Source organism: Rattus norvegicus, chromosome 12, assembly GCF_036323735.1.
Source record: "Rattus norvegicus strain BN/NHsdMcwi chromosome 12, GRCr8, whole genome shotgun sequence".
Lineage (NCBI taxonomy): Eukaryota > Metazoa > Chordata > Mammalia > Rodentia > Muridae > Rattus > Rattus norvegicus.
The window spans coordinates 19,310,308-19,335,232 of record NC_086030.1 but is presented as its reverse complement, the minus strand read 5'-3'; the positions used below and the strand labels follow the sequence as shown (position 1 = coordinate 19,335,232).

Here is a 24,925-nt window from a genome sequence, read left to right as displayed (position 1 = left end):
AAAGAATCATGTGTGGAACTTTCAGCTATCTTGGCATTATTTTATGGTCACATATTTTGTTTTCATACAGTTCCGCGTGTTAAAAATCACTCGAAAATCTACTTGGTGCTCCCCCAGGTAGTTCAGTCCTTCCCCGTAGCGCCCGCCGGGAGAGGCAGAGGGACGTCTGCCATCTTGGCCGCAACTATTTCTTACCCAGAATGGGGGAGCCACATATCCTTTTGAATTTATTTGCTACCTTAAAAACTCTTTTGGGCTACACGTAAACTCATATGTCTTGAAAATGAATATTATAGTTGTTTTGAAATGTTTTTATGCATATCTGAGTTTTCTCGGGCTGGTCGTGAGAAATGAAGGTGTGGGTGTCTACCCTGAGCTACATCTTGGTATGACCCACTCGCTGCACGCACGTGGCTCCGCGCTAGCGGCGCGCGGTGATTTCTGGGAGTCGGAAGCAGGGCGGCCGAGCCGGGTGAGGAGCAGCGCGGGCCCATGCAGGACGCTGAGAACGTGGCGGCGCCCGAGGCGGCCGAGGAGCGGGCCGAGCCCGCGAGGCAGCAGCCGGTCTCCGAGTCACCGCCGACGGACGAGGCGGCAGGGTCTGGCGGGTCCGAAGTGGGGCGGACGGAAGACGCCGAGGAAGACGCCGAGGCCAGACCGGAGCCCGAGGTGAGGGCCAAGCCGGCGGCCCAATCCGAAGAGGAAACGGCGGCGAGTCCGGCCGCCTCGCCCACGCCGCAGTCGGCGCAGGAGCCCTCTGCTCCCGGGAAGGCGGAGGCCGGCGGAGAGCAGGCCAGGCACCCCTCGGCTAGAGCGGAGGAGGAGGGCGGGTCCGATGGGAGCGCGGCCGAGGCGGAGCCGCGGGCTCTGGAGAACGGAGAGGCAGATGAGCCCTCCTTCAGCGACCCCGAGGATTTCGTAGACGACGTGAGCGAGGAAGGTAAGGGCTGTGAGTCGTGATTATGTCCATGGTGAGGGTATCCACTTAAGTCGTCGAGAGCGCGAGGTCTCCGGGCTGCAACGACCCTCTGTTTCCTCTACTGTAAGGGGGATCATTTGGGGAGTCTGTTTCTCCGAGAAGACCGGGCGTCTCGGGGTTAGTGGAAGGGCAGAACGACCTGGAATATCTGGGGGTTATTCCATTTTCCCGGCCAAGGTTTCCAGTGTTGGTCAGCTGGACTCTTCAGAGGGCCGAACGGGAGGGACAGGTCGTGTGTAGAGCCTGGTGCCTTCCCCCTTGTTAGAAGTGCATTCCCAATGGTTTCCATAGTAAGGCATTGACTTCGGACCCAACCACATTACCGCCTGCTCATCTCTTTCTTAGGTCGGTACCCTGGACCATTCTTGTGTTGTACATTGCTTTTCATGTTGTTGGTTTTGCAACTTACTTTGTTTTCTTCTATGGTGACTGGCGGTTTTTTTAAGGCATTGTTTCTGCCTACCTTCTCAGGAGCTAGATTCTTAAAATGTTTTCTGACAAGTTGATAGCATGTGTTCCTCTGCTGTTTCAATTTCATGCTGAAAGCGTACGAACCAGTTCATTCATGTGTTGTTGTGGCAAATAACCAAGAGGCGAGGGCCTAAGAACACCACTCTTTTTTTTTTTTTAAATATGAGACAGGGCCTCACTCAGATCAGGCTGAAATTTAACTCTTGGTTCTTCTGTCTCAGTTTTCGTGGTGCGAAAAGACATGTACCCCCAATCAATTGCTTTTGAACTACCAATGATATTCCATGAAAATGTAGTGCCTCGATATAGTTGTGAACTTAGAGCTTAAAATATTTCAAGGGGTTGCCATTTGATGTCACCATTTTTTTGTTTGTGGAGGTTGTTTTTATCTCGTTGTAAAACAGGGTCTGGCCTAGCCCAGGCTGGCCAGCGCTTTATGAAGCCGAAGCTGTCTTTAAACAGATCCTCCTGCCTTCACTTTAAGATTGCCAGGATTTGAGGTATGAGTCACCAGGCCTGACTTGTTTTACTGTATTTTTTAAGGTAAAAGATGTATTAGCATGAGAAGCAGGTTCTATAGGCTTCAGCCTTGAGGAAGTTTCTCTGGATAGAGTACGTTTCTGGGTTCTCCTCTCGCCAGACTCCAGTGATCTCTAATGTGCCTGCTTCCCACATGTTAGAGCCTAAGTTTTGACTTGTTGCTCCTTTTGAGCCCTTGACTCCTTTGGTTACTTTGGGTCTGGACCCTCTCCCTGTCACTTTATGGTTTCAGACAGGACCCCCACACTGTACCCTAGATGCCCAGCAAGCATCCTTTGAACTACGCACATAGCACCATCTTTTCCCTTTTTCAAAGATCTGTTTTGTTTGTTTGTTTGTTTGTTTGTTTAATTAAAATTATGCACAGGATCATTTTGGCCACATGTCTGTGCATATCATATGTGTGTCTGGTGCCTGTGGAGGCCATTGGACCTCCTAGAACTGAAGTTAGAATTAGAATTGGTTGTAGGTACTTGGAATACTGCAAGATGAGTATTTAAAGGATCATTTGAACCCATTTAATTCACAAATCCCAGTATGTAGTTATTTTCCAGAACTGGGGATTATAGGAGTGAAGGGATGTTGGCTAGCATGACTGCAAGGCCAGCCTGCCTCCATCGAGTCAGCTAGGAGCCCAGTGTGTCCACCCCAGTGTGTGCAGGGAAGGGGAGAGCAGTGAGGAGGATCTGGAACTCTTACAGCCATCTGGCTTTGGGCATCAGGGTGTCTGTCACAAGGGTGGGAAGACAAACAGCTTTTGGCTTTTAACCGGGCGTAGTGTGGAATTTGTCTTGCCTCCTTGGCCCTTTTCATGTTAGTGTATGTCTCCTGTCTGTCACTGATCATGAGCAAGTTGTTTCCTCTAGCATGGTGTGCGTGCCAGTCGCTTCAGTACTTGGAAGGTAGAGATTTGAGGTTAGCCTTTTGCTACATGGGGAGCGAAAAGCCAGCCTGAGGTACATGGGACCTATATCAAAAAACAGATAGAAGGGGGTCTAAGAGATGGCTCAGCACTTGCTGTTCTTCCAGAGAACCTGGGTTGATTCCCAGCTCCCACATGATGGCTCACAAGTCTCTGTAACTCCAGTTCAGGGACCTGATGATCATGTACCAGGCCTGCATGTGGTGCACAAACATACACAAAAGCAAAACATTCATACATTTTACAGTAAAATGCAAAACCCCAAACAGGTGAAAAGAAACGATGTGTTTCATTATGAGGATACTGGGCTCTGCCCTTCTCAGGAGAAGCAGATTGTTACAGGGTAGGGAGATGGTAGAGCTTTGAGCCCTGGGAAGGAGGCTAGTTTGTATAGAAGCTGGGCTTTTTTATTACATCTTGTTAAGTTCAGATCCAGCTCAGCAGGCTGTTTAATTGTACGGTGAGCAGGCTTTTAAAGGAACCCAGAGTTTCTGTAGTGAAGGTGTGTGACATTGCCATGTTGAAAATCTGCCTCTTGCCTCCTCATGCCTTGCCTGTCATTGATTTTGGCATCTTTGCAATGTGTCTTGCTTAATTAGGTTTCTTTTGCTGTGACAAAAGCAACTTATCCAAGGTCCATTATCCAAGGAAGTGAGGGCAGGAGCAGATGTAGAGGCAGGCCATGAGGACTGCTGCCGCTGCCCTGCTCCTTATGGCTCGCTCGGCCTGCTCTCTTAGACCATTCAGGGACAGCCTGGATGGCCCTGCCCACAGTGAGTTGTGTTCTCGAATACCAGTGTGCAGTCAAAAAACCAACCCACAAACTTGCCTGCAGGCGAGTCTGGTGGGGGCATTTTCTCAAGTGAGGTTTACTGCTCCCAGATAACTCTAGTTGTCAAGGTGACATAAAATTAGCCAGCACAGAATGCAGAGGACTGTCTGTCACATTGCTTTTCCCTGTGTAGCACCCAGGACCTGGTGCATGCTAAGCAAGTGTTCTACCAAGCCATACTCCCAGCCCTTCCACAGTGACCCTTAAAAAAAGTCATTTGGTGAGCTGGTGCTGGACATTCGTGTAGCAGTCAGGACAGTGTTGAGGAGTTGGTTTTCTCCTTCCACAATGGGTTCCAGGGATTGCACTCAGGTCATCAGCCTTGTGTGACTAGTGTGTGACACCCTGAGCCTTCCTGCAGGCCCAGAATTGCCTTTTATGTTTAAACATATTATTTATTTGTATCCTTTTTTTTACATTTTACTTCGTATGTATGTTTGCCTGCATTCATGTTTATGCACATGTGTGACTGGTATTTGTGGAGGCCAAAAGAGGGCATCAAATTCTTTGAAACCAGAGTTATTGCAAGTGGCTGTGAACCAACATGTGGGTGTTGGGAATTGAGCCTCAGTCCTCTGCAAGAGCCAAAAGTGCTCGAAAATGGCTGAGCCATCTCCAGCGGTTTTTTTTTTTCTTTTAATTTTTTATTTTATTATAAGTTTTGTATTTTATATGTTTATGGACGTTTTGCCTGCATGTATGTCTGTGTACCACAAGTATTCATTTGCCCTTGGAGGCCAGAAGAGGGCATTAGGTTCTCTGGAACTGGGGTTGTAGCTGGTTGTGACCCACCATGTGGGTGCTGGGAACTGAACTCTGGTCCTGCAAGAATAACAAGTGATCTCAACTGCCGAGCCGTCTCCCCACTCTCTCCCCGCTTCCATGTTTTCTATCTGAGACAAGGTCTTACTGTGACTCGGCCTCTGACTGTTCTGGAACTCACTAGGCTGGTCTTGAACTTATCTGCTGACTTATCTGCCTTCTGAGTTGGGATGAAGGGCATTAGCTGGGCCAGACTTGTGTATTTTAAACAGATCTTCTTGTGTAGATCTGGATCTGGGAGCATGGAAGCATCCTTCCGCTTAGCACGCCTTTCTCCTTGTGTACATGTACTGTATTTGTGAAGGTGACATCTGTAGGCCTAAGGATTGTGTCAGGAGTGTTCTTTTGATCTTCACTACTCTTTTTGGAATTGACTCTATAGAATTCTGTAGATCAGGCTGACCTCCAACTCAGAGATTAACCTGCCTCTCCCTCTAGTACAGGGATTAAAGGTGGGCACCATGACTTCCCAGCTCCCCCTTTAAAAAATGTTTTTAGTATCTGTATATATGTGTGAGGTTGTTAGATCCTGGAGTTACAGCCCCTGTGAGCTGCCATGTGGGTGCTGGAAATTGAACCCAGGTCCTCTAGAAGAGCAGTCATTGCCTTTAACCAGTGAGCCATCTCTCCAGCCCCTAAGATAGGGTTTCAAATTGAACCTGGAGCTCACCATTGCAGCTAGACTGGTTAGGCAGAAAGCCCCTGAGATCCTGCACACTCTGTCTTCATAACGCCGGGATTATAGATGTGGCTTTTTTTTGAGACAGAGTCTTAACTGTGTAGTTGTGGCTGTCCTAGAAATCACTTTGTAGACCAGGCTGCTCTTGAATTCACAGAGGTCTGCCTGCCCAAGTCCTGTGATTGGAGGTCACAATGCAAATAAATCAGCTTGTGGGCAGCAAGCACTTTCCCCTGACTTAGCCCCTCTGTCCAGCCCCACCTTTCACTTCTGAAATGCCCAAAGGATGTATGTTGACATTTAGGGGATTTAGCATGCTGAAGTTTCTTTTCTGTTTTTAAAGGGTGTGTGTGTGTGTGTGTGTGTGTGTGTGTGTGTGTGTGTGTGTGCGTGTGCACAGGTACCCTTGTAGGCCAGAGGTGTCCAGTCCCCTTGAACAGACTGTTGAGTGAACTGTCCAACATGGGTACTGGGAACAGAACTCAGGTACTCTGCAGGAGAGACAGTTGGTTTTTCCAGACATGGCTTCTCTGTGTAGACCAGACTATGGTCTCAAACTCATATCACCTGCTTCTACCTACCAGGTGCTGGGATTAAAGGCACCACCATCAACCGTGGTACCTGCTCTTAATGCTGAGCTGTCGCTTACTGTTCTTAGCTAAGATCTTGTGTAGGCCACTAGGAGGCTGTCCTTGCCTTGAGGATGACCTTGAGCTCTAGGTCCTCCTGCATTTTGCTGGGGTTGCGGGCGTGTGCAGCCACCCCTGCAAAGATTGAATAAAAAACAGTGATAGTGGCTAGAAATTCATGCAGTAGGCCATTTAAGTTTGTCTTTTGAGCAGTATTAGAGATTGAACCCAGGGCTACTTCTGTGTTAGGCTGGGGTGCTACTGTTGTTCTATCTGTGGCCCTTTGTAATTTGTAATTTTTACAGTTATTGTTTTCGTGTGGAGTATGAACATGGCTGTGGGGGTCAGAGGGTAACTTTGAGGAATGGGTTCTTCCCACCTGGTTAAGGCAGGGTCAAGCTGGCCTTGAGCTCCGATCCACAGGCATCGTCCACCTTCAAAGTGATGGGATTACATGCTTACACCCCCTGTAGCAGCAGTTTGATCCATTTAGAGAATATTCCCATCTAAAGGAGGGTGAGCATCCGCTTCCTTAGAAGCCAAGTCCTGGTGTCTTTGTTCACCGTGAAAGCACTTGGGATAGATGCCTCTTAGACATGAGTAGCCTGCTGGCTAATGAATGAGTGCTGCTCGGCTGAACTAGAAACCACTTGACATTTCCTTCACTCCTTCAGAACTACTTGGTGATGTACTCAAAGATCGGCCTCAGGAAGCGGATGGGATTGACTCGGTGATTGTTGTAGACAACGTTCCTCAGGTGGGACCCGACCGGCTTGAGAAGCTCAAAAATGTCATCCACAAGATCTTCTCCAAGTTTGGGAAAATCATAAATGACTATTACCCTGAAGAGGATGGAAAGACGAAAGGGTGAGTGTGATGGTTGCTGAAGCAGCAGTTGGGGGCTTGGGGGTTTGTGTGTTCAGGCCACCCCAGAGGGGAGTGCGCCAGTGAAGTTTTGGTTCCCAGGTCCCCAGCAGTGAGTGACTGTAGCCTGAGGGCCCACAGAAGAAGCAGGCTATCCAAGATAGGTCCTAGATAAAGATAGCACTTTAAGGGCCTGAAAGTGGACAAACCTGCCTGCGGGATTTCTCTGGAAGGGCTTTTGAAAACATTTTAATTTCTCTGAAGTAGAGGTGAAACCTCCTAGTTAGCGGTTCCCTACTGTCACCTAAGGCATGGGTGCAGCCTAAGGTGTGACCGGCAGTTCACGTCCATGCTTGAGTCTAGTCCTCCATTGTGTTTGTGGTGCTCGGCACTCCTGTAGGTTTAGACTCTCTGAAGGCCTGGGACTTCTCTGTCTACCAGGACCAAGGTTCTTGAGCAATAGAATGGCTGCCCTCAGTGAACTGGACAGGGCAGAATAATCCACAGTAGCTGCTGTATGGGGTTTGTTTGCCTCTTGCCACTGCTGACAGACCTCCTTTAAATGCCACCTTGTCTTTAAGAGTTTTAAAAACAATAAAGTTAATTTTGGAAGAATCGTTGACTCTAGGCAGTACTGCCCTGTTTTATATTTTTTTAAAGATTTATTTATTTATTATATATAAGTACGCTGTAGCTGTCTCCATACACGCCAGAAGAGGGCATTAGATCTCATTACAGATGGTTGGAACCACCATGTCGTTGCTGGGAGTTAAACTCAGGGCCTCTGGAAGAGCAGTCAGTGCTCTTCACCGCTAAGTCATCTCTCCAGCCCCCTGTTTTATATTTTGTTGTTTGGTTTTTAATTGTTTTATGTGTATGAATGTTTTACCTTTGTGTATGAATGTGCACCACATGTGTGCCTGGTCCTCTTGGAAGCCAGGAGGGATGTGATCCCTTGGAACTGGAGTTATAGACACTTGTGAACTACCTTATGGGTAGGTACTGGGAATTGAACCTGGGTCCTCTGCAAGAGCAGCCAGTGGTCTGGTGGTGGTGGTGGTGGTGGTTGTTGCTGCTGTTGTTGCTGCTGTGGCAGAGTCCCTGTGTAGCCTTGACTGGCCTGGAACTTACAGAGTTCTGCCTGTCTCTTTGCTAGCTCTGGGATTAAAGGGGTGGGCTAGTTGGCTTCAGTGTTCTTAATTGCTGCTTAGTCACGTGGTTGAAGGGACGTTCGCTTGCTTTGTTAGATGCAAATTTCCTATGACGTGGAAGTGTGTATTGGTGACTTTTGGTTTTGTTGTTATTTGTTTGTTTTCTTGAGACAGGGTTTCTCTGTATAGCCTTGGCTGTCCTGGAGCTAGCTCTGTAAACCAGGCTGGGTAATGGTGACTCTTAATGAGGTCATTACTAACTAGAAATGCTTCATATATCCTAGGTTTTGACATGCGCATCACTGGACTGTCACAAGGAAATGACCATTTCTGTTAAACTTCTGTCATTTATAACCATGAAGTCACAGTCTTGATCTATTAAGATTTCTTAGGAAACTTGCTTGGTCCTCAGTGTGACTGCCTTGGGGGTGCTGCAGGACAGACAGGACCATGTAGAATGGTCTCAATGTGTACCTTAAGGATGCATGTGTGCAAGCCACTCATCTTCTCACTCAGGTACATCTTTCTGGAATATGCTTCTCCCGCCCATGCTGTGGATGCTGTGAAAAATGCAGATGGATACAAGCTGGACAAGCAGCACACGTTCCGGGTCAACCTCTTCACTGATTTTGATAAGTGAGTTGGAGCCTGAGATCTGTGGTTGTTGCCAGTGGGTGATGGGGCGTTCCTCAGTAGGTGCTGGTGGCCTTTTAGGTGATTGGTTTCTGTTGGCCAGGCAAGAGCATTTTATGTCATGTTGTTATGTTTTTGCTTTGAACTTGGGTGGGCGGAGAGGGTGTGGAGCAGCCTGGCCGTCCAGCCCGTGGAACTCAGCAGTGCCCATTCTGTTCCAGGTACATGACCATCAGTGACGAGTGGGACATCCCAGAGAAGCAGCCTTTCAAAGACCTGGTATGTTTACAAACGTCTGCCTGAGGTGAAAGGGTATCCGTTGAACTCTCCTCATTTGTTGTTAAGTATGACAGTTATTGATTTTCTTCTATTAACACTAACGCAGTGTGCTCAGTCCCTCAGTGTTGGTTGTTTTAGGGCAATCTGCGCTATTGGCTGGAAGAGGCAGAGTGTAGAGATCAGTACAGTGTGATTTTTGAGAGCGGAGACCGGACATCCATCTTCTGGAATGACGTCAAGGACCCAGTCTCAATCGAAGAAAGAGCGGTGTGTACCAGCAGCTGGCCCAGAAGGGCTGGTTTCTGCCCCAGGAGCAGGTGAAGGCTCTTGTTCTCTGAGGCATTCTCTGAGAACAATTGTCACTCCTTTCCCTGCTTGGCGATGGGTTCTGAGAAGAGAAGATGCAGTGTAGAAGGAAGGGCCGCTGTGCTTGATGCTTTGTCGTTTTCACACTGCTGCTGCCTTCTTACAGAGATGGACAGAGACATATGTGCGCTGGTCCCCTAAGGGCACCTACCTGGCCACCTTCCATCAGCGGGGTATCGCCCTCTGGGGAGGGGACAAGTTCAAGCAGATCCAGAGGTTCAGCCACCAAGGCGTGCAGCTCATCGATTTCTCACCTTGTGAAAGGTGCGTGACTCCAGGTGATCTGTAGGACTTTCAAACTTGGTAGAAAAACCCCAGGAGGCCTGAGAGCCAGCCTGGACCACATAGTGAGTTTGGGGCCAGGTTAAGCACCATGAGAGCTGATCTCAAAAAAGCCTCACAACAAAAGGAGAGAGAGAAGAGAGGTGGTTTTCCAAGATTCTCCTGCCAGTACTTGGTCCTGTTCCTTTCCCTCCTCAAATAGTGTGCAAACTGCCAGAGCTGTGCGGTGGGTGGGTTGGTGAGCATTCAAGTTTTTCTTTTATTCTTTTTGCTCTGACCCAGGGTCTCTGCTGTTGAGCTGCATCCTCCCCAGTCCCACACTGGAGCATCTGGAGGAGCAGTAACTCCCTTACTGTGCCTTTACCTTCCTGGGCTGCAGTGACACAGCCCACAGAAGGAACATTGCTTTTGTGCTTTGGCTTTTTCAGGAAACAGACCACATGGACTGTAGTGTGGGTTAACATGGTTGTGTTCTGTTGACTTTAATCTCTTAACTGTGCTTTACGTATACTTCTCACGGGTGTATGTGTTTATGCCTGTGTAGGAAAAAACATGCACTGGGCTGGGTACTGTGAGGTTTTGGAACATGCCCTCGATAGGGTGGACCCTGGACGTGTACTCACCTCTCAGCCTAGCAGCCACCATGTGCTTTGTGTGGTACTCTGGTTCCAGGTACTACTCTATGCCAGCACTAATGCTTGGTGCCATAATGCCACACAGATCGCTTCCTGTTCTGATTCAGGGACTGCACAGATCTTTTTTTAGAAGGGTTTCTTTCCCATGTCTGAATTAATCATGGAGCAGAGACTTGTAAAAAGTGAAGCCAGAGGAAGCTACCCACACTTGTATCAAAACAGAGAAAGCCACATCCTAACCATGTACCAACTGTGCTCCCAGAACACGGGTGAACTGACTATTGCAGAAGCACCTTGAACCCCACCAGCATTTGGGAAATAGAGGCAAGAGGATGGGAAGTTAAAGTCCAGTTTGGTCTGCATGAGATCCTGCCTCCAGAAAACAACAAAAATGTACACTGGTTACCTGTACACGAAGGTTGTTGTACCGTGGGTGTGTGATTGGCCCCAGTCTCAGTGTCCTTAACTCTCATCCCTTAACCTGGCACATCCCTCCCTCCCTGTGTGCTGCTCTCAGAGTTTCAGAGCCACTCTAGCAGCAGTGTGAAAAGCAAGTGTGAGGGGCTGGAAAGACGGCTCAGTGGTAAGAGCACTTGTTCTTGCAGAGGACGCAGGTTTATTCCCAGCACCTACATAGTGGCTCACAACCATCCTAACTCCCTCTTCTAACTTTGGAGGGCACCAGCCATGCATACAAGCAAAACACTCATACATATGAAGTAAATCTTTTAAAAAAGAAGTGATAACTGCCTTTTGCCTGGGTGACTCTCAGTGTCCCTCCACCTCTTGGAAGCCTGTGCAGTTCCCACAATAGTCAGTTCACCCGTGTTCTCAGATCAGAGCACAGTTGGTACATGGTTAGGATGTGGCTTTCTCTGTTTTTTTTGTTTTTTTTTTTTTTTTTGTTGTTGTTGTTGTTGTTGTTGTTGTTGTTTGTTTTTCTTTTTTTCGGAGCTGGGGACCGAACCCAGGGCCTTGCGGTTACTAGGCAAGCGCTCTACCACTGAGCTAAATCCCCAACCCCACTTTCTCTGTTTTGATACATGGCTTGGCCCCAAGTCACTATAGTTGATGCTGGCATTGAACCCCTGATTATCCTGCCTTTACTCCCCAAGTGCTGGAATTTGTTTGGGCTGTGCACCACCACACCTGGCATGATCTGTCTGTTCACACGTCTGTCCTCTTGAACAAATGAGGCTGTCCTGTTTGTTAGTGCTCTATGCTCTGGTTCTGTAGGTTGCAGGGTTGGGACTCACTCATTATAGGCTCCAACAGTTGGTGTGATGTAACGTTGCTGATGAGGGTTTCAGTCTCACCAGCCTGATGCTGCAGCAGGAGGGCTTCTTGCTGGTGTTCTCTGGCTTGCTGGGCCTCTTCCGCTGCCCCTTGCTATGAGGGCTGTATCCTTAGGACACATCTACTTTATGAGAACAAATACAGATTTCTTCTACAGTGAGAGGCTAATTTCCCGTTTCCCTGAAGCACATTCACTTTAGAACTGTGTGTGACCATTTGTTCTCTTTATCTCATTCATTTTAATTACTCCAATGCTCCTCCCACTATACCAACCCACTCTAGCAGATTTGTCAGGCTGTTTGACATGTGGGAACACCAGTCTAGGTAACTTGTGTAGTGTTTGTGACATACTTTGTACCTGGCTAGGCTCATCCTACTGGAAATGGGATTCTCACACCAAGGAAGTGCTGTACTAAGTGACCTTCTCTTGCAGATACCTGGTGACTTTCAGCCCACTGATGGACACTCAGGATGACCCTCAGGCCATCATTATCTGGGACATCCTCACAGGGCATAAGAAGAGAGGTTTTCACTGTGAAAGCTCAGCCCACTGGCCCATCTTCAAGTGAGTAGAACAAAACCCTGGTCTGCCTGTGGCCTGTTCCTGTCCTATCGCTGTGGCCTGACACTTCTTTTCTCCTCAGGTGGAGCCATGATGGCAAATTCTTTGCAAGAATGACCCTGGATACCCTTAGCATCTATGAAACACCTGTGAGTTCTGTTTTTCGTCTTTCTGGAGGTCTGGGCATTGAGCTAGACCTGCCTGCTGGGCAGCTGCTCTATCAGTGAGCTGTGGCCTGGCTCCCATGGTTATTTTAGTGTTCCAGAAGGCTAAGCAGACTGTTGAGTGCATGCATGGCGGCTGCACAGTGTTGAGGTGCCAGTGTGGACAGTCAGTGCTGTAGTAAGGGAGGTGAGGCTTTGTAGACTAGTGACAAAGGCCAGCCCACGCTGTGCTGGGTGGAGGTGGGGACTCTCCTGCCCAGGCTGGCTGAAGTTGTATTGGAAGTCTGTGTTGCTGCTGGCATTTGACTCCTGCTCATCTGTCCTCCATGCTTGGAGTGCTCCCTAGATAGAGCAGAGTCTTGTGTTAAAAGGGGGGAGGGGAGCTGGCAAGATGGCTCAGTGGGTGAAGACACTTGTTGCCAAGTCTGACAACCAGAATTCAGTTCTTCCGCTGCACTGTGGAGGCCAGAACTCGCTCATGCACACTGTCTTCTGACTTGTACATGTGTACTGTGACATGTCCTCCCCTCGCCAGGATAAAGTTAAAAAAGAGGTGCCTACAGTTGATGCTGCCTGATCTTTCTGAGCCATGATTTTTAATTTTTTTCCTCCTTTTCTTTCCCTCATGGGCAGTCCATGGGCCTTTTGGACAAGAAGAGCTTGAAGATCTCTGGAATAAAGTAAGTACTGTTTCTGGAAAGTCACTGCCAATGTTCTCTGGTTGCTATAGGATGATTACCTGTAAACAGCAGAAATGTCAGTTTTTGCCTCTTAAAACCAGAAGTCCAAGATAGCTGGTGGGTTCTGTCTGGTGGGAGCTTTCTCTTGAGTAGATGGTCGTTAGTTAGAAGGAACAGCTCTAAGGACCTTACTTTTAAGGTCCTTACTTTGTTTGCAGGGCATGGTGGTACAGGCCTTTAATCCCAGCATTGGGAGACAGAGTCTGTCAATATCTGAGTCCAAGGCCAGCCTGGTCTACGAGCAAGTTCCAAGGCTGTTACACAGAGGAGTCCTGTCTCCAAAAAAAAAAAAAAAAAAAAAAAAAAAAACAAAAAAAAACCAAAAGGCATTTACTAGGTCCCCACCTTCCCTTCCTTAAGACTGATATGCCTCACAAGGGCCTTACCTATGGCCACCACTGCACAGTGCATTTTAGGAGCACAGGGTTTCTCTGTATAGCCTTGGCTGTCCTGGAACTCACTCTGTAGACCAAACTGGCCTCAAAAGTATAAAGACCTACCTGCCTTTGCCTCTTGAGTGCTAGGATTAAAGTCCTGTGCTGCCACCACCTGGCCAGGGTTTTGATTTTTTTTTTTTTTTTAAGAAAAGAGTCAACTTTAGCTCAAGCTGGCCTGGAATTTGCTCAGTAGCAGAGTACAGTCTTGAACTCCCTATTTTCCCACAGGTCAGTACTACAGGCATATACAACCACATCTAGCTAGCACTCAGTTCTTTTTTAAAGAATTATTTGTTTTTTATATGTATATATATATATATACTGTAGCTGTCTTCAGACACACCAGTAGAAGGCATCGGATCCTATTACAAATGGTTTGTGAGCCACCATGTGGTTGCTGGGATTTGAACTCAGGACCTCTGGAAGAGCAGTCAGTGCTCTTAACCACTGAGCCATCCCTCCAGCTCATAGCACTCAGTTCTTAAGCAGTTCTTTGCTTCTTATTTCTGCAAACATTGGGGTGCTACAGTGGCTTCTGCTCATAGATCACAGAGATAATACTGAGGTCAAAGAGTCTTGCCCAGCTAGAGTAGGGACTGTGTGGGGATTTGACACAGTGCCTTATCCTTTTCAGAAAGCTCCCTGGTGGGTGGTGTTGTTGGGCTAAGGCTTAGGTGTGTGGCGAGGAACTGCAGCTCATTCTGTCTTAGGTGAGTGGGCACACATTTGTTTATCTGAAGTCATTTAGAGTTGGTCACTCCTGCGGTGGCGAAGGCTTATCGGCCCAGAGGACATTGGCATGTCTTCTTTTTCATTTCTCGATGTTATTTGGACTTTTAACAAAAACTAAAATCAGGGCACTGATCTGACAAATTCAGAACCAGATTTGGATGTGGTGGTGAGCATCCGCACTTCTAGCTGGTCAGGAGGAGTTGTTTGAGTCTACAAGTTTGAGACCAGTCTAGGCAACAGGGCATCTCAACTGCAGCCAAATAGAAGACAAGAATGTGTTTATAGAGGCTTTCCACATGGCTCCCATGTCTGTCCTGCAGAGCAGTTAATAGAGAACAGATTGTTCACCTGTCCTATCCTGTACCTTCTGACTTGCAGGTCCCATCCCCCCCCCCCCCGCCCCCTTTGCCACCTTGGCTGACCTTTAGACACCCTGCAGCTAGAGCCACCAGCCTGAAGTACATTTGTAAAGAGCAAGGCTGGTGGCTGTGGATGGGTACAGTGAGCAGCATACTTGTGTCACAGCAGTGTGACTGTGCCCCAGGGCTGTGAGCAGGCTGTGTTGTACAGCACCTAGCACACAGCTGATGTGCACCAGGCTCAGAGCACAGCAGGTAGGCCAGGACGCCAGCATAGAGTAAATTGGTCATCCGTCTGCTGCTCAGAAATATGACCTTATCTGTTCTTCCCATAAACTTTATCTCTTTGTCCTATAGAGACTTTTCTTGGTCTCCGGGTGGTAACATCATTGCCTTTTGGGTGCCAGAAGACAAAGATATTCCAGCCAGGGTGACCCTGATGCAGCTCCCCACCAGACAGGAGATCCGAGTGAGGAATTTGTTCAATGTGGTTGATTGCAAGCTGCACTGGCAGAAAAATGGAGATTACCTGTGTGTAAAAGTGGACAGGACTCCAAAAGGCACACAGGTGAGTGCTTGCTGTGGGAGCCACTTCTGAATGAGCTGCTGCTTCTGAAGATTTGTTTTCTGATTTTTGTTTGTATGTATGTGCGCAAAAGCCATGTGTGTGCAGTGTCTGGGGAGGGCGGAGAGAGCTTCATATTTCCTAGAGTTGCAGTTACAGTTGTGAGCTGCTTGGGGGAGTGCAAGTGACCTAATCTGAGCTCCTGCAGCCTCTCCAGCCTGTGCAGTTGTCTGTTGGGAGGTGTTAGTGGGTGGCTTGTTGTGTAGACTGTAGGTTAGCTGTCTGGTCAGGTGAAGGAACCTCAAGATATTCTGGCTGGAAGCTTCGTTGTTTGTTTGCTTGTCATGTTATCTTTTGTTTTTCGAGACAAGATTTCTCTGGGTAGCCCTGCCTGTCATAGAACCCATGCTTTAGATCAGGATGGCCTCACACTAGAAATCTTCCTGCCTCTGCCTCCTGAGTGCTGGGATTACTGCCAGGCTGGGTTAATGGCTTCTTAAACTGTGACTTTTGTAATTGCTTTTCACCCGAGAAATTTTTTATTCTTTTTTTTTTTTTTTTTTTTTTTTTTGGTAAGAAATAAATTTTTTTCCCTTCGGAGCTGGGGACCGAACCTAGGGCCTTGCGCATGCTAGGCAAGCGCTCTACCGCTGAGCTAAATCCCCAACTCACCCGAGAAATTTTTGTTCCCAGTTTTATAAGCACAGAATGGGTTTAAAAACCCAGCATACCCCAGCTCCGTAAAAAAGAAAAAAAAAAAAAACAGCATGAACTGATCATCATAATTGCATGTATGTCTGTTTGTGCAGTGCTCTTGGGGGCCAGAAAAGGGCATTAGCTCCCTTGGACCTGGAGTTAGACAGTGGTGGGCTGCCATGTGAGTGCTGGGAATTGAGCCCAGGTTTTCTAGAGCAGCCAGTGCTCCTCTCTGTCCAGACCCTGTGCAAGTTAAACCTTGGCCTAATTTTTGGTTCTGTGCAATGTTTTTCAGAGTTGATGGATGTTTTTGAACATTTAATTGTCAGTGCTGAGAATGTCACCTAAATCAGTAGTATACAGCAAAGGGCAGATGTAGTGTTTAGAGCAGTTTCCAAATTTTGTAGAATTAATCGGACTTTTTTTTTTTTTTAAATTCAAGTCAGCAACTCAAACAGGACAATATTTCAAAACAAATACTCTACCACAATATAATTCAGAGACCCTACTAATTTTTTTTTTTTTTTTTTGGTTCTTTTTTTTGGAGCTGGGGATCGAACCCAGAGCCTTGCGCTTCCTAGGCAAGCGCTCTATCACTGAGCTAAATCCCCAATCCGAGACCCTACTAATTTAATAATGCTGAAGAATGATGAAAAATAATAGTTAAACCATTAAGGTTTTTTTTTGTTTTTTTGGTTTTTTTTGGTAAGAAATAAATTTTAAGTACAGTAGAGACAACACAGTTGTAACTTGTAACAGTGTGAGTCTGAGCTTGAGGCAGCCTCAGCCTGACGGCACTCTAGACCACAGCTGCTGGGAAGTTCGTGGTGCCTCAGTGTGGGCAAGCACTGCCAAACGCAAGACTGCTATGTGTTTGAGATTCTGGGTGTGGGTGTGGAATTCTAATTCATGGTTTTTGAGAGGCTGTGAGCTATGTCTAGATAATGATGTGAGACTCTCAATCTGGACATAGCACTTTACTAGAACTTGGAGGACTTTCAATCCTGTCTTCTTACCGCCTTAAGGGTTGATCACTTCATGTAGTTCTGAGCTCACGGGAAAATACAGTAGTGTCATCCTCAGATTCTCAGCCACTCATACTAGAAGCTGAAAGGGATAGATTGCTTTCCTGGTAATCAGGTGGACTTCACATTTCTGCATACAAATGTGCTTCTGTTTATGTAATTTTATGTTTTTCTCATCCAAAAAACAGTGTCTAGGGATGGTGTGCATGACTTTAACCCTAGCACTCAGGAGGCAGAGGCAGTCAGATCTCCAAGTTTAAGACCAATTTGGTTTGTATAGCAAATTCCAGACTATCCAGGAATACACAGTGACACCCAAGCTTTTCCTTTTCTAAAAGGATTTATTTATAAATGAGTACACTGTAGCTGTCTTCAGACACCAGAAGAGGGCATTGGATCCCATTACAGATGGTTGTGAGACACCATGTGGTTGTGGGAATTGAACTCAGGACCTCTGGAAGAGCAGTCAGCACTCTTGACTGCTGACGGGTCTTGACTCTGACAGGGTCTTGGCCTTTGGTTCTGGGTATTCTTGAACTCAGTGATTCTCTTGCTTTAGCCTCGAGTGCTGTATCACAGGCACGCACTACCAAGCCTGTCCCAACTAATTGTTCTCAAGATGTAATTCATATACCAAAATGCTTTTAAGTGGCGAGCCGTCTCCCTGACTTTGGATATGTTTAGTAGGTCACACAGGCATGCTAAGCTGCCTCTCCTTTCCACACTGCTCCTTGGTCCACCCTTCTATTTTTTGTCCCTATGCCGGTGTCATTCAGACAACCCCCTGATTGCTGGTCAAATGTTCTATTGAGCTATGCCTCCATCCTTCTCCTCTCCTCACTCCCGACAGCCTCTGGTTTGCTTTCTCTGGGTGTCTCTGTTAGGAACATTCCCCTGCAGCCTGTGACCCTTCGTGTCCAGCCTCTCTGACCTCACCTTTTTTCTTCTTCTTTTTTTTTTTTTATTTTTTTTTTTTTTGGTTCTTTTTTTTTTTTTTCAGAGCTGGGGACCAAACCCAGGGTCTTGCGCTTCCTAGGCAAGCGCTCTACCACTGAGCTAAATCCCCAGCCCCAGACCTCACCTTTTTTTATATTGTAGCATGCATCAGCATTTCATTCTATTCTTTTTCATAGTTGACTGGTATTCCAGCACACACATGCATCCACATGTTAGTGGGCTGGCATTAAGGTGGGCGAGTAGTTACTGAGTCTGCTGCTGGGTTTAGTGCTTTTGAAGGTCATGGTGCAGGTTGCTCTACAGTGTGCAAATCCATCGTTCCCTCTGGTAAACTCCGGTAGATGTGCTGCAGAGTGTGCTTGGGCTATGCTGTCATACCAGCCTCGGCACCACATCAGGGTTGTGGGTGTGCTGGTGAGTGAGTGCTGTCTTCTGTCTGATCATTATTTGTACCCCCATATTTTCATGCCTTCACCTTCCAGAGAATTACCCTTCCTGTTTTGCTTTTGTCAACAGGGAGTTGTCACAAATTTTGAAATCTTCCGAATGAGGGAGAAGCAGGTTCCTGTTGACGTTGTTGAGATGAAAGGTAAGCAGGAAGGGCCGTCGTGCCCTTGTCTTGTACAGCTTCTATGTGAGATAGGTGTTCAGAGCGGCGTACTGAAGTGGGATCTCAGCAAGAGCAGCTACCCCAGATCACCCTGACCTAGGTTAGATCTGCACATAGGTTAGGTTGGCTAGCCACAGGACCCTCCTGCCTGCCTTCCTGCCCATTATAGGGCTACAGGGGCACACCATGCCTGGAGTTACCTTGAAGAGCTTCTTGCTGGTTGTATTTTTGTTTTTTTGTTTTTTGGTTTTTTTTTTTTTTGGAGCTGAGGACCGAACCCAGGGCCTTGCGCTTGCTAGGCAAGCGCTCTACCACTGAGCTAAATCCCCAACCCCTGCTGGTTGTATTTTTGACTGATTTTGTTTGTGTCTGAAATATATTCGTTCTATGCCCATCTGCTCTTGAACACCAATCTTTCTGCCTTGGCCTCTCGAGTATTGGAATTGTAAGCCTGTGCCACCAGGCTTGGCCTGCCTTCCCTTTTTCTCTCTGGAAAAAATAAAAGTATTTCTTTTTTAAGTGGGGTATTTTGAGACAGGATCTCACTATGTATTCTTTGGTACCTGGAATTCATAGAGATCCACCTGCCTTCACCTCCAAAGTGTTGGGATTAAAGGCAAGCACCACCACCGCCCAGCAACATAAAGGTTGATGTACTTTTACTCATATGTTAGTTCCATCCTTAGTCTTAGTGCCTGTGCCTCTCATTGGCTTTCAGTTTGTTTCACTATAGAAGACCACAGCTAAGTTGTTAAGTCCTTAAGTCAGTTAAGGAAAGACAGTTTGGTGGCACCTGCCTGTGATCATAGATTGCAGGAAGCCAGGGCTGGAACAGTCCAAGTTCTAGGCTGGCTTGGACTTGTTATTAACACAACATCCCAACCAGATAAACCAAGTGCTTTTGAACTCTGCTGACTTCTCTTTGCTTTTGCTGTCTTTTGATCTGTGGTCCTGCCAGTAGATTAGGAGTGCTTTTCTCCAATTGAATGAAGATCTTTGAAAATGGAGATTTTGTTATGAAAGATTAGGACAACTGACTCCTCTTTCCTGCTGGTTGTAGAGACCATCATAGCCTTTGCCTGGGAACCCAATGGCAGTAAGTTTGCTGTGCTTCATGGTGAGGCCCCTCGGATATCTGTCTCCTTCTACCACGTGAAGAGCAATGGGAAGATTGAACTCATCAGTGAGTAGTCTGCCCTTGGCCTCTCTCTGCAGAGCTCAGGGGCCGGGATTCTAGCTGTGCGGGAGATGATAGCAGGTTGGGATGACTCAGGACAGGGGGCACATACTTCATATCCACCGAGCCTGGAGTGAGTCAGTAAGTTGGGCCTTACTGCCCCTGCCCTTCAGCCTGGCTTAGCCCTTGAGTCCTCTGCTCGGCTCCGGCAGGAAGGGGTGTTCTCATTCCCTTTCCTGCAGCAGGGCTCACCTAAAAGACACTCCCCTTTGGCATGGGGGCCACGTGTGGCCTTGCTTAGACTCCCAAAGGGCTACTGCCTACTCTTCTTGTCTTTGTTGTGACAGCCCCACAGCAGGGTTAGGGCTTAGGGCAAGCTGAACCTAAACCCACAGTGTTGCCCTCACTGGGATGGAAATACAGGCTGTATTTCATAAGTTCTTTATAGGACACCAGCTACCCTGTTCCCTCTGCTGTAGCAGTCATACCATGGTTTCCTTGGACTTCTGTGAACAGTGTGCTTTCCCTTCACCTGGGTCTAACCATTTGTGACAGAATTAGCTAGTGTGTTGTAAAGTCCACTCTGGTGTTGGTTCTCTTGGATATGTAAGAGGTGGACAATTGCAGACAATCAAAAGGTTTCTGTCCCATTATAACAGACACCAGGAGACGTGTCATTTATCCCCCGGATCTCTGTGATTCAGCTCTCACCAGGGTCACAGTCAATGCTCCTCTGTGCTTTGGGGCCAGATGGGACATTTGTCCTGCAGCTCTCTGTGAATGTGAGACTCTCCCCTCCCCACCCCCCATATGGGAAGATGGCTGTTTTGCCAAGACTGAGAGAGGCTTTGGGTGACCTGGGTTATTGCCGCATTTGCTTTGTCAGTTTCACCCAGGGTCAGGGTGACTGGGAAGATGGTTTGCTTGATGTTCTGTAAGCACACTGAAAGATGGTGATTTTGGTAGCTTGGCCCATGGTGCTGTTGGTGGACACTAAGGGCTCCCGAGATGAGTCAGTGTATTTGCTGTCAGTGCAGTCTTTGCCTGTGAAGCTGAAAATAGTATCCACCAGACTTCTGTAATAGCCAGCAGCCACCACCCAGAAGCATGCATCATGACTTTAGGCATAACTGAACGGGGGCGGGGGTATGATTTTGAAATAGTTCTCCCAAAGTGGCTGGTGGGTTTGTGTTGGAGTCGTATGTGCACTCTGCTTCTGTCAGCTCTCCTCACCAGTGTGGCACTGTGTCTTAGCTGGAGAGGCACCGGCACAGTCCCTCACAGGAACTTATTTTCCTTGCAGAGATGTTTGACAAGCAGCAAGCCAATACCATCTTCTGGAGTCCCCAGGGGCAGTTCGTGGTACTGGCCGGGCTGAGGAGGTGGGTTGGGGCCCTGCCCGCTAAGGCAGCGTCCTGCTCCTGATGGTTTGTGTTGGTGGAGTGCATCATCTCACTAGATATTTATCACAGCCAAGCCTCTGGCCAAACCAGGCTGATTGAAGTAGTGACTTGCAGATGACATGTCCTCTGTGATCGTAGCCGTGCACCCCTCCTGTGAATCCCACGTCTTCCAGTGGGACAGATGCATAGCTGGAGGCTGTCCTGCCCTCTGGTTGGGGTGCCTTTCACTTGTTCCCCTGCATTCCAGCTGAGCACATAGGAGTAGTGAGCAAGTCCAGCCCTGCCCTCTGCTGGGAAGGACTACTGTGGCTTGCTCCCACCATGGACGCTTCCACACACAACATCTTCTCTAGACGCCACAGAGCACTGAGTACACCATTCATGTCCTTGGGAAATTTGTCACTGTGAGGGCGATAGGGCCCAGGGAACTAACTTCAGCCCAGCAGAGCCCTTGGTCCTTTCTCACCCTTGTAACTCAGTTGGAGTGAGGGGCATTGGACCTCTCAGTAGGGTGCAAGGGGATTGTGGGATACAGCTGCCCTGTCATCCCACAGCATGAATGGCGCCTTGGCGTTTGTCGACACTTCAGACTGCACCGTCATGAACATTGCAGAGCACTACATGGCCTCCGACGTCGAATGGGACCCAACTGGCCGCTATGTGGTTACCTCTGTGTCGTGGTGGAGCCATAAGGTAGACGATGGCAGGTGCTGGGCCCTTGGGGAATGAAGTCTCTCAGGGCCAGGGACAGATACTGTTTTCTGTAGGATTGTTGTATCCAGGGACCCCAGGGTGAGAGGGCATTACTCACGAACTTTTGTGGCTTAGGGAGACAGTTTGGTCCACTGTTTCTCAAACTCACTGCTGAGAGGCCAGCTGCTAGAGCATTGGGCATGTCTGCTTGGCAGGGCCTGCTGGAGCATGGGTCACTGCCTCCTGTGTTTACCATTGGGTGGACAATTGAGCCAGTCCATGCAAACAAAACCTGTGAGCTCAGAGGGCTCCAGCTGATGAGATGACCTCTTGCTTGCCAGATGGCTTTGAGTAGTATCTGGCATAGCACTCTCTGTGTTCGTTCATTCCAGGGTGTGCTGTCTGGAACCCATCCCAAGTGCCAGTGCAGCACAGCCCATCCCAACACTTGTTTAATTTAGCATCTTGTAGGACTGGGAATGTCAGTGCATAGCAGCTGCCTGGGTTCTACCCCAGCATCTCCCACCTCCATAAAAGGGGAGGGAAGGAAGTGAGAGTCTTCCAAGCCCGTGTGGGACTGGGCCATTTAGTTCACACAACTCCTAAAGAGCGGGTTGGCAGCAGGGAGCCCAGCGTTTGAGTCAGAGCTCAGTTAAGAGTCCTGCCAGGAAAGCTAAGCTGTAGTTGCTGCTGTTCTGATTGGCACTGCTGTAGAAGGTTCTGGTCATAGACCAGTGATCAGCAGGCCCCTGCAGGAGGGGCAGGGGTTGGTTCTGTCTCCATTGTGCTGTGTCTTGGGCAACCAGAGCACAGGTTGGTGCTGTGCTGCCAAGAGTAAAGGTCCTAGGGTGGCCTTGCACATTTTGCATGATGGGCCCCACTGCCCTCTAGGTGGACAATGCTTATTGGCTGTGGACCTTCCAAGGTCGTCTTCTCCAGAAGAACAACAAGGACCGCTTCTGCCAGCTGCTCTGGAGACCAAGGCCCCCAACACTCCTCAGTCAGGATCAGATAAAGGTCTGTGTTCCCTGCCTAGTTGGGGTAAGGGAACGGTTGTCCATCTATGACTGCACAGGGCAGTCAGTGGGGAGTGGAGGAGGTAGGCATGGAGAGGGCTCTGAGATGAGGACCAATGAGACCTGACCTGAAGCTGTGTCAGGTAAGGCAGTGCTTATAATCCCAGGAGGCTGAGGCAGGAGGATGGCGAGTTCTTTTCAGACTCTGGGGTCACTACAAGATGACCTTATCATGTCTTCCTTCCCTTCCCCCTCCCCACTTCTTCAGAAAACCCATGACAGTCAGTCTAAGCCAGACAGGCTGTGCACAAGTTCCAGTGGGATTGGGAGAGCTCAGAAGGGGTTATGTAATGGGATAGGCTTGTGGTGCTAGGTCAGAGCCGGGAGTGACTCAGCCTAGGAATCCTCTCCATGAGTGATCTGGGCATGCTGGTGCCCTGGGGCTGGTCCTGAAGGCTGTCGTCACTGCACATGGCATCTTTGTGACAGCAGTTGTGGATATTGCTTTGAAGGCTCAATCCTGAGAGACTTGTCTTGGTTTCAGCAAATTAAAAAGGATCTGAAGAAATACTCTAAGATCTTTGAGCAGAAGGATCGCTTGAGCCAGTCCAAAGCTTCAAAGGTGAGCCTAAGGGGGATGCCCATAGGAGCCCATCTCTATCTTACCCTGGACACTAGTCAGAAGGAGTGCCAGGAGCCTGGTCTGGCTTGTTCTCCCGCTGTGAAGGGTAACTAGCAACGGGGTCAGAGGCCATCACTGGTCCTTGGAACCAGCACCCACTAACACCGAGTAAAGGCTGGCTTTTCCTTGCTAGCAGCAGGAGGGATATGATTAGGAAGAGAAGGTCCCACTTAAGGGAGGCTCTCCAGAAGGGTTGTCTGGCACACAAGGCACTGACATCTTCTGCACTCACCAATGGGTGCTACATAGGGCAGGACCATTGTCATTGAGCAAGAATGTCCTGGATGGGGGCTGGAGAGATGACTCAGTGGTTAAGAGCACTGGCTGCTCTTCCAGAGGTTCTGAGTTCAACTCCCAGCAACCACATGGTGGCTCACAACCATCTATAATGTAATTTCCTGCCCTCTTCTGGTGTATAGGCATATATGCAGGTAGAGCACTGTGTACACAGTCTTTTTTAAAAAAAAAAACCAAAAACAAAACAAACAAAAAAACCCTAAGAATGTCCTGGTTAGCCCTACAACCTTCCCTACCTGACAGGAACTGGTGGAAAGAAGGCGGACCATGATGGAGGACTTCAGGCAATACCGAAAAATGGCCCAGGAACTCTATATGAAGCAGAAGAACGAGCGTCTAGAGCTACGGGGAGGTAACCAAGTTTCTGGGCTTGTCTGCAAATGGAGTGGTCCCCCCGAGGGCCCTGCAACCGGCTTTGCAGCCATGTCCCAGGGGTCAGTCAGTTGTCTATTCTCTCAGGGGTGGACACTGACGAGCTGGACAGCAACGTGGATGACTGGGAGGAAGAGACCATTGAGTTTTTTGTCACTGAAGAGGTCATTCCTCTGGGAAGTCAGGAGTGACCTCAGCACTGTGGTAAGACTTGGGAACATGAAGATGGGTTTGCTGATGAGTCTTTGACTGCTTGTCAGACCACAACAGAGAAGACACCCCAGGAAGATGGCGGTGCTGCCGCTAGTGGTTGTAGGAGCTTGGGGTGAAGCAGAGGCGGGCATGACCATCTCCAGATCAGGCACAGCACTGTCACCCATGTTGATATTGTTGGTACAGGCTACAGTACAGGAGTGAGTGTCTGTCTGCCTGCATGTGGTACTTAGTGCTGGGCTCCTTCAGGAACCAGGAGAGAGAATGAAGCCTCTCAAGGCCTGGAGTGTGCTCAGTAAAGAATCCAGCTGTGGTCCCTTGCTCTGTGTCTGACTAAATGCTGGTTCATCTGTTGCAGTGTCACTGTGCCGTGCCCAAGATCCAAGGCCACACTCTTCACAGAGAGCCTCGGGCTGGGTTCTCACCTGTGCTTTCGTGCTCTGGACTGCGAGTGCACCCAGGGTTCTTCCATCCCGACACAGCTCTGTGCCTTCAGCCCCGGGTCCTCAGCGGGGACACTCGAGCCTCTGCTCTCACAATGCCCTGTTTGGGTTTTTATCAGCCCTGTCTGCATTGGAGCCTCACTGCAGTGTTCCTGGTGGCTCCTTTAACTCCTGCTGCTGCCCATGGGGTTTCCAGAGCCTCCACTTCCAGCTCAGTGGGATTTCCATTCATGGACTTGCTGTTCCTGTGTGGGCCAGTGTCATGTGGCCATCAGGAAGTCTGCACACCCAACACTTACTGTGCCAGAAACTCTGGAGGCACCCAGCACCTCACAGCTGTTCAGGTTGTGGCAGGGCCTCTGCTCAAGTTGGATGTGGAAATAAAAGCAACCCTGTGTGAAA

General features: G+C 48.5%; 1 protein-coding gene across 1 annotated transcript; it reads left to right on the top strand.

The window, feature by feature from the left end:
* Positions 1 to 464: 464 nt before the first annotated feature.
* Positions 465 to 24,925, top strand: Eif3b (eukaryotic translation initiation factor 3, subunit B). The gene is made up of 19 exons (NM_001031640.1): positions 465 to 940; positions 6,549 to 6,741; positions 8,406 to 8,525; positions 8,744 to 8,801; positions 8,940 to 9,068; positions 9,274 to 9,431; positions 11,814 to 11,945; positions 12,025 to 12,091; positions 12,740 to 12,786; positions 14,732 to 14,942; positions 18,134 to 18,206; positions 19,288 to 19,410; positions 20,708 to 20,786; positions 21,362 to 21,500; positions 22,392 to 22,517; positions 23,061 to 23,138; positions 23,739 to 23,847; positions 23,955 to 24,071; positions 24,439 to 24,925. Exons 1-18 carry the CDS (start codon positions 493 to 495, stop codon positions 24,056 to 24,058), a joined length of 2,394 nt encoding a protein of 797 aa, NP_001026810.1. The 5' UTR covers positions 465 to 492; the 3' UTR covers positions 24,059 to 24,071; positions 24,439 to 24,925.